The sequence below is a fragment of the Dendrobates tinctorius genome, unplaced genomic scaffold (assembly GCF_039654945.1).
Source record: "Dendrobates tinctorius isolate UK_male_01 unplaced genomic scaffold, ASM3965494v1 ptg000099l, whole genome shotgun sequence".
In the NCBI taxonomy this organism is placed as follows: Eukaryota; Metazoa; Chordata; class Amphibia; order Anura; family Dendrobatidae; genus Dendrobates; species Dendrobates tinctorius.
Window position 1 is genome coordinate 2,379,141 of NW_027361767.1, and position 15,949 is coordinate 2,395,089.

The window sequence follows — 15,949 nt, forward strand, 5'->3', positions numbered from 1 at the left end:
TAGTGAGTGCAGCTCTGGAGTATAATACAGGATGTAACTCAGGATCAGTAATGTAATGTATGTACTCAGTGACTGCACTAGCAGAATAGTGAGTGCAGCTCTGGAGTATAATACAGGATGTAACTCAGGATCAGTAATGTATGTACACAGTGACTGCACCAGCAGAATAGTGAGTGCAGCTCTGGAGTATAATACAAGATGTAACTCAGGATCAGTAATGTAATGTATGTACACAGTGACTGCACCAGTAGAATAGTGAGTGCAGCTCTGGAGTATAATACAGGATGTAACTCAGGATCAGTAATGTAATGTATGTACTCAGTGACTGCACCAGCAGAATAGTGAGTGCAGCTCTGGAGTATAATACAGGATGTAACTCAGGATCAGTAATGTAATGTATGTACACAGTGACTGCACCAGTAGAATAGTGAGTGCAGCTCTGGGGTATAGTACAGGATGTAACTCAGGATCAGTAATGTAATGTATGTACACAGTGACTGCACCAGTAGAATAGTGAGTGCAGCTCTGGAGTATAATACAGGATGTAACTCAGGATCAGTAATGTAATGTATGTACACAGTGACTGCACTAGCAGAATAGTGAGTGCAGCTCTGGAGTATAATACAGGATGTAACTCAGGATCAGTAATGCATGTACACAGTGACTGCACCAGTAGAATAGTGAGTGCAGCTCTGGAGTATAATACAGGATGTAACTCAGGATCAGTAATGTAATGTATGTACGCAGTGACTGCACCAGCAGAATAGTGAGTGCAGCTCTGAAGTATAATACAGGATGTAACTCAGGATCAGTAATGTATGTACACAGTGACTGCACCAGTAGAATAGTGATTGCAGCTCTGGAGTATAATACAGGACGTTACTCAGGATCAGTAATGTAGTGTATGTACACAGTGACTGCACCAGTAGACTAGTGAGTGCAGCTTTGGAGTATAATACAGGATGTAACTCAGGATCAGTAATGTAATGTATGTCCACGGTGACTGCACCAGCAGAATAGTGAGTGCAGCTCTGGAGTATAATACAGAATGTAACTCAGGATCAGTAATGTAATGTATGTACACAGTGACTGCACCAGCAGAATAGTGAGTGCAGCTCTGGAGTATAACACAGGATCAGTGGAGTAGTACTTACCATGTTTCTGGAGGACATCTGTATGTAGACTGCATATGAGGATGCACCGCAGGCTGTATTACTGACTGTACGTGGAAGTTGGGTGCACTGTGAATTACATGAGACATGGCGACCTCCTCTCCCCATCACACAGGTAGTAGTCACCATTATGCATTGATTACACTATAGACTATATACAGTTTTTTACTCTTTTATTGAACTACTCACATTACATATATACAACATAGCTCTCAGCTCCGTCCACCCTCATCGTACAGCAGTGACGCAGGTGCCGCAGTCCCAGGCGTGGCACCTATGGGTAAACATTTCTAGAAATAGTAGTCGTGCCCACGTATTTGGCTTCAGTCATTAAGCAGTAAAATGCTGCGGTTAGTTCTCCTCGCCCTGCCCCTTGTCTGCCCTCCATCCCTCTTGTCCGTGTGACCTACTTTTCAGTCTCAGTTTATGTGGTAATTTCACGGCCGCTGTGGCATCCTGGTGGGTCGGGCATTCCAAGGGGTAGGAATTAGATGCCCCTTCTTCACTGCAACTGTCCTCACTGTGGTATCCCGAATGGAGAGCTTTGGGTGACCTTGGCAGCCCTGTGCCCTCAGCCACCGTATTCATCAGCTGCTGGTATTGAGCCTGCAAACTGTCTGCATGAACAAATATAGAGGAGCGTAGTGGTGGTGGGCTACCGTCTCTGACCATGTGCTTCAGGGGGCTCAGCTCTGCAAGCTCAGGACTTTCCATATGCCTGCTCTGAGGGTCCACTGTGAGACCACCCATTCTGTAGAGAATCACCCCCCCGCGTGGCACCGCTAATCTCGAGGAGGGATTGCTGTCCATCGGGCACATGTTGGTAAAGTCATTTTCCATTGCCCTCCTGTCTCCATAAGACATTGGCATCGGACTGTCTCTAGAGGACTGATCTGAAAGGTCTGAAAGTGACCCCCGGGGGGAATAGCTGTCATTTGCTGCTCCTCCTCCACTGTCCGCCTCCGAGGAGTCAGAATTCATTCCCAAGTATGAAGAAGTGAAGGAAGATGTCTCCGAGGTACACCGAAGAGACCCAGCATCTCCATCTTTACACCCTCCAAGTCCATGCCCGGCATCCAGAAAGGAGGCAGCTTCTATGAGTCCATAACGGAGCTTTAGCTGGAGTAATTCACTCCTGAGTCGCCCATTTTCTTCGTCCAGAGCTGCCACCCTTCCTTCCAGGACCAGGTCGTGAAAACGCCTCTTCTCACGGGACCTCTTGGCAGCCTCATTGTTCTTCCTCCTTTTTTCCCAGTAACAGGCATCTTTCTTTTCGTCGGAGATGAACTCCCGTTTACGACGCCCGCTTCCAGGGCCCATTTGGTTGCCAGCGGCTCGGCCCCTGGAATGCTGCTCCTCGTTCATGGGGGAGAAGTTGTTGAGAGGAGATTCCATGTCAACTCAACTTCTCGATGTGTCAACCACAAGAAGACTTGTATCAGTCGTCGATGTAAGGTCGGGTTATGAAGACGCTCAGGTTGAACGTTGGATCTTGAGATGATGGGTGGAAGTAGGTATCACTTGGTCGGCCTCGGCATGCAGTTTGGGCATCTTAGGTGAACTGTGCTTGGAGCCGTGATACTCGAAGGATCCTCTATGTCTCGCGTCTCTGCCCGATAGTAATTTTGTTTCTCTGTTTGCTAGGTTTTTCTCTTCTGGACACGCCTAGAGAAGAAAAAAAAAATTAGGAAAGTGATGTGATGGCGTCCCTCCCTCCACGTCCTTACATAATTTGACCCAGTAGAGTTGGCATGCAATGGGCTCATGTTTGCCCTGGTTTACTTTGTACGGTAATGACAGAGGTGACTTTGTGTTTTGTAATCTGTGCTGTTATTACATAGAATTATTTATATACAGAGGTGTAACCCGGAATTATCAAATCCAGGTGACTAAGCCGCGGGTACACGTGCGGGTGAATTCTTCACATTGACTATTGACTACATGGAAAAAATAAGCAGAGCCACCTAACTCAACGATAAGCGCACGCTCACCAGGATAATTATCCTACCAGCCCTCTCTATCTTAAGACCCCGGGCAAAGTGCCAAGCTGGCACCTCCGTGCCAATGCAGAAGTCAGCTTGGTTCCTTCTTGAAGAAGATTGCCGGGGGACCACCACCAATGATCCCAAGTGTGCCGTAACTTTATAAGATAGAAAAAGATAAGCTTGTTACATGTGATCGTTACTGGTCTGTGCCCACCAGGACCCCTGGCATCCTCCATCCACATATGTGTGTCAGTGGGTTAGTAAGTGTGCACACACCCTGTCTCTTCCACCCTCCCCTTCTCCTAGAGTCCACGTGCCTAATCTCGCTGCCATGTGATCAGCCAGCGCGAGGCACGGAAACTAGGTCAGGATTTCATAAACAAACCTGAGGGCGCTGAGCCAGAGACTGATGCCCAGCGCTGCCAATGGACCTGTTCAGTGCCAGACACCGAGAGCAGCACAGCAATCCTCCCTGCCAGGACACCAGTGCCTTGCCATTCCAAACACTCGTTGCCTGCCAGGCCACACATTCATTCACTTCTACTACCACCCTTCACTCCATGCAACCGTTCCCTGCCAGCCTGCTGTGTACCACCATTCCCTGCCAATACCCTGATGTGTACATTCTTCCCAGTGTCTGATCACAGTATCACTGTCCTCACCATCACTGGTGTCTGATCCCCCGCACAGTATCGCTGTCCTCACCATCACTGGTGTCTGATCCCCCGCACAGTATCGCCGTCCTCACCATCACTGGTGTCTGATCCCCCGCACAGTATCGCTGTCCTCACCATCACTGGTGTCTGATCCCCCGCACAGTATCGCTGTCCTCACCATCACTGGTGTCTGATCCCCCCGCACAGTATCGCTGTCCTCACCATCACTGGTGTCTGATCCCCCGCACAGTATCACAGTCCTCACCATCACTGGTGTCTGATCCCCCCGCACAGTATCGCTGTCCTCACCATCACTGGTGTCTGATCCCCCGCACAGTATCGCCGTCCTCACCATCACTGGTGTCTGATCCCCCGCACAGTATCGCTGTCCTCACCATCACTGGTGTCTGATCCCCCGCACAGTATCGCTGTCCTCACCATCACTGGTGTCTGATCCCCCGCACAGTATCGCCGTCCTCACCATCACTGGTGTCTGATCCCCCGCACAGTATCGCTGTCCTCACCATCACTGGTGTCTGATCCCCCGCACAGTATCGCCGTCCTCACCATCACTGGTGTCTGATCCCCCGCACAGTATCGCTGTCCTCACCATCACTGGTGTCTGATCCCCCCGCACAGTATCGCCGTCCTCACCATCACTGGTGTCTGATCCCCCGCACAGTATCACAGTCCTCACCATCACTGGTGTCTGATCCCCCCGCACAGTATCGCTGTCCTCACCATCACTGGTGTCTGATCCCCCGCACAGTATCGCTGTCCTCACCATCACTGGTGTCTGATCCCCCGCACAGTATCGCTGTCCTCACCATCACTGGTGTCTGATCCCCCGCACAGTATCGCCGTCCTCACCATCACTGGTGTCTGATCCCCCGCACAGTATCGCTGTCCTCACCATCACTGGTGTCTGATCCCCCCGCACAGTATCGCCGTCCTCACCATCACTGGTGTCTGATCCCCCGCACAGTATCACAGTCCTCACCATCACTGGTGTCTGATCCCCCCGCACAGTATCGCTGTCCTCACCATCACTGGTGTCTGAGCCCCCCGCACAGTATCACTGTCCTCACGATCACTGGTGTCTGATCCCCCGCACAGTATCACTGTCCTCACCATCACTGGTGTCTGATCCTCCGCACATTATCGCCGTCCTCACCATCACTGGTGTCTTATCCCCCGCACAGTATCGCCGTCCTCACCATCACTGGTGTCTGATCCCCCGCACAGTATCGCCGTCCTCCCCATTCCTGGTGTCTGACCTTCCGCACAGTATCACCATCCTCCCCATTCCTGGTGTCTGACCCACCGCACAGTATCACCATCCTCACCATTCCTGGTGTCTGACCCTCCGCACAGTATCACCATCCTCCCCATTCCTGGTGTCTGACCCTCCGCACAGTATCACAGTCCTCACCATTCCTGGTGTCTGACCCTCCGCACAGTATCACCATCCTCCCCATTCCTGGTGTCTGACCCACCGCACAGTATCACCATCCTCACCATTCCTGGTGTCTGACCCTCCGCACAGTATCACCGTCCTCCCCATTCCTGGTGTCTGACCCTCCGCACAGTATCACAGTCCTCACCATTCCTGGTGTCTGACCCACCGCACAGTATCACCGTCGTCCCCATTCCTGGTGTCTGACCCTCCGCACAGTATCACAGTCCTCACCATTCCTGGTGTCTGACCCACCGCACAGTATCACCGTCCTCACCATTCCTGGTGTCTGACCCACCGCACAGTATCACCATCCTCACCATTCCTGGTGTCTGACCCACCGCACAGTATCACCATCCTCACCATTCCTGGTGTCTGATCCTCCGCACAGTATCACCATCCTCACCATTCCTGGTGTCTGATCCTCCGCACAGTATCACTGTCCTCCCCATTCCTGGTGTCTGACCCACTACACAGTATCACCATCCTCACCATTCCTGGTGTCTGACCCTCCGCACAGTATCACAGTCCTCACCATTTTAGGTGTGTGGTGACAGTATCACCATCCTCACCATTCCTGGTGTCTGACCCTCTGCACAGTATCACCGTCCTCCCCATTCCTGGTGTCTGACCCACCACACAGTATCACCATCCTCACCATTCCTGGTGTCTGACCCTTCACACAGTATCACCGTCCTCCCCATTCCTGGTGTCTGACCCACCACACAGTATCACCATCCTCACCATTCCTGGTGTCTGACCCTCCGCACAGTATCACAGTCCTCACCATTTTAGGTGTGTGGTGACAGTATCACCGTCCTCACCGTTATTATGTGAGGGTGAACATGAATGAGATGTTACACGTGTGCTGGCTTTTAGGAATGAAGTTACGGCCTAATTGCCGCTTATCTCGGTGGCATGCAGCTGCCACTCTCCGGTATTACCGGGTTTTCCAAGCGATTTTGATGGGATCCGGGAATGGGAGGTGATGGGAATTTTGTCAGAGGGGTGGGGACAGAAGATCAGTAATCACCCCGCACGTGTGCACCTAATTCCACGTGAATAGTTGTCCCTGTAAGTCATGTATTCAGGAAGTGTCGGGATCCTTATTACTCCTGTACCCGGCAGGCTGAAACTTGAAGAGCATGTAGCAGAGCTGAACTTGTCACTGTTTCTTGTATGACTGGTGATGAGAACGCCCTGTTCTAATGCGGATGATGCCTGCAGTCCTATGTAACAACACAAATGTGACAAACTCACCTCTGCTGCACTTATCTATCTTTAGGTGTCGTGTATAAAATACAGATATTTCACCCTTTTTCTGAATCAACAGAATTTTGGAAAGATTCACTTTTCTCTAGACTTTTTCATATGTAGCAGAGCTCAGTTTTCACTTATGCCATCGGGTGCAGTTCTTAGGACTGCAGAGCAACTGGTCTGGCGTTGCTTTTTTTTTTTTTTTTTTTTACATGGGGCTGCAGGGCGACTTTTCATATCAGGAAGTGGACAGGAGGCAAATGAGGAAAGTTACGTGACAAACTCAGCTCTGCAACAGCCGTACTTTTCTCCCACATAGCAGGTTCAAAGTACAGGTGTGAACATCGGCTCTTCCAAAACTACAGCTCCTGGTATACTCAGGGTGGGAGTTGTAGTCTTGCAAGAGTTGGAGAGCCACAGGTTTGCAGGTGACTGGCACATGCCCTATATATGCCCGGCTCGTGTACACAGTGCCCACATATCACCTACAGACGGTGCCCACCTGTCGCGCAGATGGAAGGCTCCCGGCACACATCTGTTGTACGCTCATCATCCAAGATGTAAGTGACATTTCTAAAGAAAAGTAGCAGAGCCGAACGGGGTCATGTGTGCACATCTTGGTAAGGTATATACCCCACATAAGACAAAGTCAGCTCTGCTGCACCTGACAAAGTCAGCTTTGCTGTACCTGACAAACTCGTTTCTGCTTCACATCTTGGTACAATTGGCATGCATCTCGTCGTTAGTGCATGTCCCGTACTTCGGTGTTTAATACGTGGCCCCCGTACACACTTGGTAAGGTATACAGTCCACGTAAGTGTGTAATGTGCCAAACTCAGCTCTGCTGCACCTGACAAACTCCGCTCTGCTCCACGCCTTGGTACAACTCGCGGTTAGTGCACGCCCCGTACAGAAATGTTTTGCGTATGGCCCCGTACACACTTGGTATAGGTACATGGTGTAGGGTGGCATCACTTACCTGCCAGCTGGGTGTTGGCGGTGTGTGCTGCCCGTGTGTCCTGTGCCAGTGACGCCGCCTGTTCTGTCTCTTGTTGTTTTCTGAGCCTCTATCTCCTCCTCCCGTGTGTGCTCTAGTTTCCTGGCATCTCTCCTCTGTCTCTCTCAGAAAATGTGTGTCAGTGGGTCAGACATTGCATAACCGAGCGTCACAATCTGTGTGTCTGACGGGGGCTGAGGAGGAGGAGTAGGAGAGAAACCAGGCCGCAGGAAGGTGGGATACCACGGTAAAAATAGACTGCTGTCCGCCAGGGATGACTGAGCCGCAGAGCTTACACTCTAATAACCAGATGGGGACGCTGGTGATAACCAACATGGCCGCCATTACCTAGCGACCAGTCCAGTTATGCAATAATCATGTCAGACCTAGTGACACATCCACGTGTAACCAGGCAGATGTAATATTGAGTGAACAACCAAGCTGCATGTCTCCCAGTTCTGACCATTTTTCACTTGCCATAAATGTGTACATTTTTTCTTACCTGGTGTAAACGCTGCTGTTCTTCTGAATCCGGCGCTGCTTTTCTTGTGTTTCTGCGCCTCTCCGTTCCTGAGATATGGCCCCCTTTTCCCTGAGTACGAATCTAGTCTTGTTAGCCAAGTGGGTGTGGTTCTCTGTGATAGTCTTCCTGAAGACCACGCCCACTCTGCAAACAAGACTAGATTTTCATCCAGGGAAGAGGAGGCCATATCTCAGGAACGGAGAGGCGCAGGAACACAAGAAAAACAGCACCGGATTCAGGAGAACAGCGGCATTTACTCCAGGTACAAAAATTACATATTTATACAAAGTGAGCGGCCCCCTTTAAATACTAATCAAGGTTGCAGAAAAGCTGGGTGATAATTCCTGAACGATATGTGATGGTTGCCTTCATCTGTGGCAAAAACCGCTGCCCTTGTCCTGTATTTCCATACCTTGACCAGTGTAAAGTGACTTGTTACTGCCCCCTCTTGGCACTAGCCATCCTGGCATTAAAGCTAAACCAAATATTTTATTTTTTTCCATATTTTGCTCTCGCTGTTTTCCAAGAGCCATAACTTTTTCTTTTTTTTTCACCCACATATGAGGGCTTGTTTTTCGCAGCTCAGGATGCAGTTTTGAATGATGCTAATTGGCTTTACCATAGATTGTACTGAAAACTGTAAACAAATCATTTGTGGAGTGGAATTGAGAGAAAAAAACACTAAATCCCTGCAGTGCTTTGTTTCGATGTCGTTCCTATGTGGCGTGTTGTTGGTATGCCCTGGCAATAATGCTGACTGGCAATGTATGGCGCAAATGTATACACCAACACATTATAATACTGCAATCCTCTGATGGAGTGGTGGCCTCTTATATTTTCAATAAACAAAGTAAAATATGTGTATTTGTACATGCTGAGTTTTAGCCTAGGGATAGGTTGGGGTATAGAGGGTTAAACAGTTGGGAGGAGGGGAGGAGTTAAAGGGGGACTGTTGTGAGTTCATTTTCTGGTCCACCAGTTGTGAGTTCTCCTGCCAGGCTCCCTCTGGTGGTAACAGGAGGTAGTGAGGCTGATTTAATCAGTAGAGATCTGCCACCTGATAATGAGGATGACGATTGGACCTCAGGAATCTCAGACTGGATTTAAGACAACCGACTCCCTATTCTGGTGCTGGTGATTCCTTCTGGCTTGTCAGGTCTTGGTTTTCAGCTCTGTTGCAGTCTTCTAAAGCTAAGTTTTTCTGCTAATGTTCACACTTGATTTTGTTGGTCTATTCAGTTTTTTGTGTGGTCAGCCAGCCCCAGCTGGGGCTGTGCTGAATTTCCACTCTTATTTACCTGTATTTGCCAATTTGCTTTTTGTCCCTTATTAGATTGGCCTCTTTTTGCTTTCTCTCAGAATATTTCAGAGTGCTGATATAGTGGGAGAAGTCTAGTGACTTCAGGGTTAATTTTGCTATCAGAAGTGTTGGACATTATTTTTGTAGGGTTTTTTGCAGATTGCAGACAGTGTCTTTCCTTTCCTATCCTTTCTAGTTAGTTTCAGCCCTATCGTTTGCTCAGCCTATTTTCCTGCCTGTGTTTGTGCCTTCATCTTGTTTCACCATCAATACATGTGTGGGAGCTGTCTTCCCTTTGGGGTCTGCTCTGGGGCAGTTAGTTTTCCCCTTTTCTTGCTTCAGGCTTATGTAGTCCTCCGGCTGTGATGAAGCGTCTAGGATCATCGTAGGTACGCTCCACGGCTGCTTCTAGTTGTGTGGTTAGGATCAGGGATCTGCAATCTGCATAGTTACCAACCTCTCTGGCTTTCTGTGACTTAGCTTGTTTTGTTTTTTTCTCCTCGGTGACACATTCATAACAGGGGATGGTTCAAAACCACAGGGATATAGGGGAAGGAGTTCCTGACTAGAGGGGAGTGCCTGGGCAGCCTTGCCCAGGGCGAGACTTGCATCACAGTGAGAACAGAGGGTTCCCTGGTCGTGGGAATAAAAGCTGCTCCGGAGACTGATGGGCAGTGTGAAAGGGCATTGGCTTGGCGGGATCGCCCCCAAGAGGAAATCGGGGACCGAGATCCGGATGGTGACGTGCAGCATACCAAGGCAGCAGGGAAACTGCAGGAACTGTGGCCTTGTTTGTACGGTGTTGCAGATGTAACTGGTCAGTAAAGATCGACCGTTGGAAAAAAAACTGTGGCTCTGTGGTATTTCATGAGATCTGGTCTCCAACAACCGAAGTGAATGTGACACGAAGGTAACCGACCGTATCGCAGGATCGAGACCTTGCTTATCTTTCCATGTATAAGGTGCCGGGGTGCTCACTGACTGTTGCTGAGTGGATTCGCCCATGACTACCACCCCGTGCCACCTTGTTACACACCTGTAAATGTGGTTTGGGTACACCCGTCCCCACGTCAATATTCTTAGGCACTTGTTAGATGGTGACAGATGTTGAGTTCCAGAAGTCCCATATTTTATAGAATTTCCCAGGGCACCCTCTATTTTGATAGACCGTTTTTTCATATGGAATCACTGAATTGACAAGTTCTACCCAGGATCTCAGTGTTGGGTATAAACTACACATCCATCTCAGAGCAATTAATTTCCTGGCCAAAAAATAGCATCTCCCGGAGAAATATTTTAATATAATGGACCCAATTATCTTCTTCCACAACCCCAAACAGGCGCACCAAGAGAACCAGGGGAATTGGTATTGCTATTAGGGATGACAAGAAGGTGGTAACCTCCTGCCGGAATGTATGCATTACTGGACATCTCCACATCATGTGTATGAAGTCGGCCTTCAACTCATGACACCTCGGGCATTGCGAGGTCTGAGAACGACCTATTTTTGCTAATTTAGCTGGTGTAAGATATGCTTGATGGATTACATATAATTGAGTCATTTTGTTGTTAGCTGATGGGGAAACCTTGATTGATGACTCCAGCATCTCCTCCTGAATGTTAGGAATCAAGAGCTGCTATATTACCCTAACCGCCGAAAGGAGCTGATAGATAGGTGTATAGCGTGGAGATAAGACCTCGTGGTCCCTGTGATTTAAAGGGAATCTGTCACCCCTTTTTTCGAATATCAGCTGCAAGAACCGACATCAGGGGCTTATCTACAGCATTCTGTAATGCTGTAGATAAGCCCCCAATGTAACCTGAAAGGGAACAAAAAAAGAGATTATACTCACCCGGGGGTCCGGTCCGATGGGTGTCGCGGTCCGGTCCGGCGCCTCCCATCTTTATATGGTGACATCCTCTTCCCTTCCTGTCGTGGCTCCGGCGCAGGCGCACTGCTCTGACCTGTTGAGGGCAGAGCAGAATATTGCAGTGCGCAGGTGCCGGGAGAGGTCTGGCGTCGGCGCACTGCAGTATTATGCTGTAGATAAGCCCCTGATGTCGGTGCTGGCAGCTCATATTCGAAAAAAGGGCTGACAGATTCCCTTTAAGTATGTCGATCAGTGGGAGAGAAGATATATGCGTGCCTAAACCTATGTGGGATTGGATCGCTGACCTACCGTATTTTTCGGACCATAAGGCGCACTTTTTTCCCAAAAATTTTTTGGGGAAAATGGGGGTGCGTCTTATGGTTGTAATATACTTACAAATCCTTCGGCGGCGGTGGTCCCGATACAGCCTCCCTTCCCAGGCTGGTGCGGCTGTGGTGCAATGGTGGCTGTGCTCTGTGGTGTGGTGGTGTCGGGGCTCTGGTGTGGCGGCAGCGGGGCTTTGTGCTGCGTGGGGGGCTCCGCTGGTATTTCATCAAAGCCCGGAAGCCCCCACAGCTCCATTTCTGCGATGCACTGGGCTCTGGAAAGATGGCCGCCGGGGGCCTCCGGAAAGATGGCCGCCGGGGCGGCGCATGCTCAGATTCAGATCTCGGCAATGAGATCGCGTCTCGCAAGTGTGACCCCGGCCTAAAAAGAAGTCTGGTGGCCTTGCTTTTTGGGCCTTTGTAGGGTGGACAGTTCAGTTTTAGGCCTAGAGTTTCCCCAAGATAAATCCAGTAGTTAATGAGCTAAGAGCTGAAAAGAAGGGCTTAGGTATGGGTACCCCACAATGTGAAGATATACTGTATAGCTAAATTTAGGGAGTAGAATCATTTTAACTAGATTTATCCTTCCAGTAACTGAAAGTGGTAATTTGCTCCATTGTGTGAATTTAGGTTTAGTGTGGTGACGCAGGGGGGAGATGTCAGATGGGAACTCATTTCTGCTTTCTGTATAATAATGCCCAGGTATTTATATTGAGGCACAGTCGGGAGCGGGGATAGCTGCTTCACATGGACCCCTGATGAATGTTGGGGCAGCATTACTGCTGACTTATCCCAGATTATGTAGAGTCCAGAAAATTTGCTGCATGTGTCTCTAGTGGATATGACCCGTGGTAAAGCTCCTTCAACCTTGTCCATAAATATTACCGTATCGTCCGCATATAGGCCAATAGTACCGCTTCGGTCTGCTATGGTGATGCCCAGAATTGTTGTTGCGGAGCGTATTCTTATTGCTAAAGCTTCTGGGGCTAGAGGGCAGCCCTGCCTCGTCCCCCTTCCAAGGGGGAATGGATCGGATGAATGATGGATTGCTGAGAATGGGTCAGTTCCGGGAATCGCATGTCTGGCGGGTATGAGTGCCAGTGTGCGGTTTTATGGTCGCTTTTGGACTGATATATTGATTTATAGTAATCATGAAACGGAGTATGTCTTCAGCGGAGGTGGCCATAGTGCCGTCTGGCCTGCTAATGTGAAGTATGGCGTTAGATGCATTATGTCGATGGGCCATGTAAGCCAATAACTTGCTAGATTGGCTAGCAAAGTAGGATTGCCTTGTGAAGAATAATTTCCCTCTGGATTTAGCTTCTAGGTGTTGTGTGTACAATCTATGAGAGCAGAGCCGTGGCGGCCTCTTTTTTTAGATACTAGGTGGCCATCATCAACTGTCGCACTATGCAGAGTACATTCACATCACCTAAATAATACCGCCATAAACTGTTTAAAGATTATCACCAAAGTGCTTTACAGTACCAACATAAAACTGCCATAGAATGACATTACTGCAATAACGTCCATGAAGATTGCCACCACACAGTGCCCACATCATACTGCATTAATACACCCGCATAGCCCCATCATGCCGTAACGTATACAGTAAGTGGTGCTAGTATATGTACACATAGTTTACCCTAATGTACCTGCACAACATCACTTACATAATACTGCAATATAGTGAATGTATTGCTAGTGCTATACAGTGACGCCTCTAACAGTATCTACATAATACAGCGACTATCTATAGTAATTAGTCATTTTAATGGAATACATAAGTGTCATAATACCACAGAGATCACAACATTGCCTAAATTATACTGATATCCTATGTCTATATTATCAATTTTAGACAGTGAGCGCGCCCTACAGTGCCGATATAAATGCTATACAATTCAAATATAATACTGTCATACAGTGACCACATAATCAGTGCTATAATATGAAGCTAGAAAAGTGTCCTATTCAAATAATACTGCCATACAGTGATTACATTATGCCTGCATTATCCTATCCTGCTATTACCAAAATGTAGTGCTTACATAATAATTACGCAAAATTATATAAAATGTGTATATAAATCTGACATATTTACCTAAAGATTACCATGTACAGTGCCTGGATTGGTTTATGATTCCTCTGGATGGCACTGGGCATTTTCTTCTTTCTTCAATAATCTACAGTGCTCAAAAAATATTGCCATACTTCCCTAAAAAAATACTACTATACAATGGCTATATTTGTCTGATATAATGCCATACAATGCCTACATAGTACTACCATAGTGTTAGTACATAATTGAAGATATGAAACTGCCATTCAATACCCACAAAATGCTGCCATAAATTACCTACATAATTTATTTTATGATATGAAGACAAATCGATGCTACACAATGGGCACATAAAGCTGCCATACGGCAACTACATAATTAGTGCTATAATGTGAAGACATATAAAAGTCATACAGTGTCCATATAATACTGTCATACAGTGCCCACAGAGGGCTGTCATACAGTCAGTATATAATTCTGTATTATCAAGACATAATGTCATACAGTGCTTTCATAATACTGCCATAACCCTGACATTCAATGCCCACATAATACTGCCATAATAGTGTCATACAGTACCTACATAATACTGCCATAACCATGTCATACAGTGTCTATATAATACTGACATAACCATGTCATACAGTGCCTACATACAGTAATACTGCCATAACCATGTCTGCATAATACTGCCATAATGGTGTCATACCGTACCTACATAATGCTGCTATAACCGTGTCATACAGTTCCTACATAATACTGCCATACCCATGTCATACAGTGCCTACATAATACTGTCATATAATGCCTACATAATACTGCTATAATGGTGTCATACAGTACCTACGTAATGCTGCTATAACCGTGTCATACAGTACCTACATAATACTGCCATACCCATGTCATAGTGCCTACATAATACTGCCATACCCATGGCATACAGTTCCTACATAATACTGTCATATAGTGCCTACATAATACTGCTATAACTGTCATACAGTGCCTACATAATACTGTCATACCCGTGTCATACAGTGCATACATAATACTGCCATACCCATGTTATACAGTGCCTACATAATACTGCCATAACCGTGTCTACATAATACTGCCATAATGGTGTCATACAGTACCTACATAATGCTGCTATAACCGTGTCATACAGTGCCTACATAATACTGCCATACCCATGTCATACAGTGCCTACATAATACTGCCATACCCATGTCATACAGTGCCTACATAATACTGCCATACCCATGTCATACAGTGCCTACATAATACTGTCATACAGTGCCTACATAATACTGTCATACCCGTGTCATACAGTACCTACATAATACTGCCATACCCATGTCATACAGTACCTACATAATATTGTCATACCCATGTCATACAGTACCTACATAATACTGCCATACCCATGTCATACAGTGCCTACATAATACTGTCATATAGTGCCTACATAATACTGCTATAACTGTCATACAGTGCCTACATAATACTGTCATACCCGTGTCATACAGTACCTACATAATACTGTCATACCCGTGTCATACAGTACCTACATAATACTGCCATACCCATGTCATACAGTGCCTACATAATACTGTCATATAGTGCCTACATAATACTGCTATAACTGTCATACAGTGCCTACATAATACTGTCATACCCGTGTCATACAGTACCTACATAATACTGTCATACCCGTGTCATACAGTACCTACATAATACTGCCATACCCATGTCATACAGTACCTACATAATACTGCCATATCCATGTCATACAGTGCCTACATAACACTGTCATATAGTGCCTACATAATACTGCTATAACTGTCATACAGTGCCTGCATAATACTGCTATACCCGTGTCATACAGTACCTACATAATACTGCCATAACCGTGTCATACAGTACCTACATAATACTGCCATAAGCGTGTCATACGGTACCTACATAATACTGCCATAACCGTGTCATACGGTACCTACATAATACTGCCATAACCGTGTCATACGGTACCTACATAATACTGCCATAACCGTGTCATACAGTATCTACATAATACTGCCATAACCGTGTCATACAGTACCTACATAATACTGCCATAACCGTGTCATACGGTACCTACATAATACTGCCATAACCGTGTCATACAGTACCTACATAATACTGCCATAACCGTGTCATACAGTACCTACATAATACAGGCATAATAGTGTCATACAGTACCTACATAATACTGCCATAAGCGTGTCATACGGTACCTACATAATACAGGCATAATAGTGTCATACAGTGCCTGCATAATACTGCCATAACCGTGTCATACGGTACC

General features: G+C 47.2%; 1 protein-coding gene across 1 annotated transcript; it reads right to left on the reverse strand.

Moving 5' to 3' along the window:
* Positions 1 to 1,328: 1,328 nt before the first annotated feature.
* On the reverse strand, positions 1,329 to 7,646 carry LOC141099256 (uncharacterized). The gene is made up of 2 exons (XM_073587430.1): positions 7,506 to 7,646; positions 1,329 to 2,837 (listed from the first exon to the last, which is right to left on the reverse strand). The coding sequence occupies exon 2, from the start codon at positions 2,565 to 2,567 to the stop codon at positions 1,524 to 1,526; it is 1,044 nt and encodes a 347-aa protein (XP_073443531.1). The 5' UTR covers positions 2,568 to 2,837; positions 7,506 to 7,646; the 3' UTR covers positions 1,329 to 1,523.
* Positions 7,647 to 15,949: the final 8,303 nt, after the last annotated feature.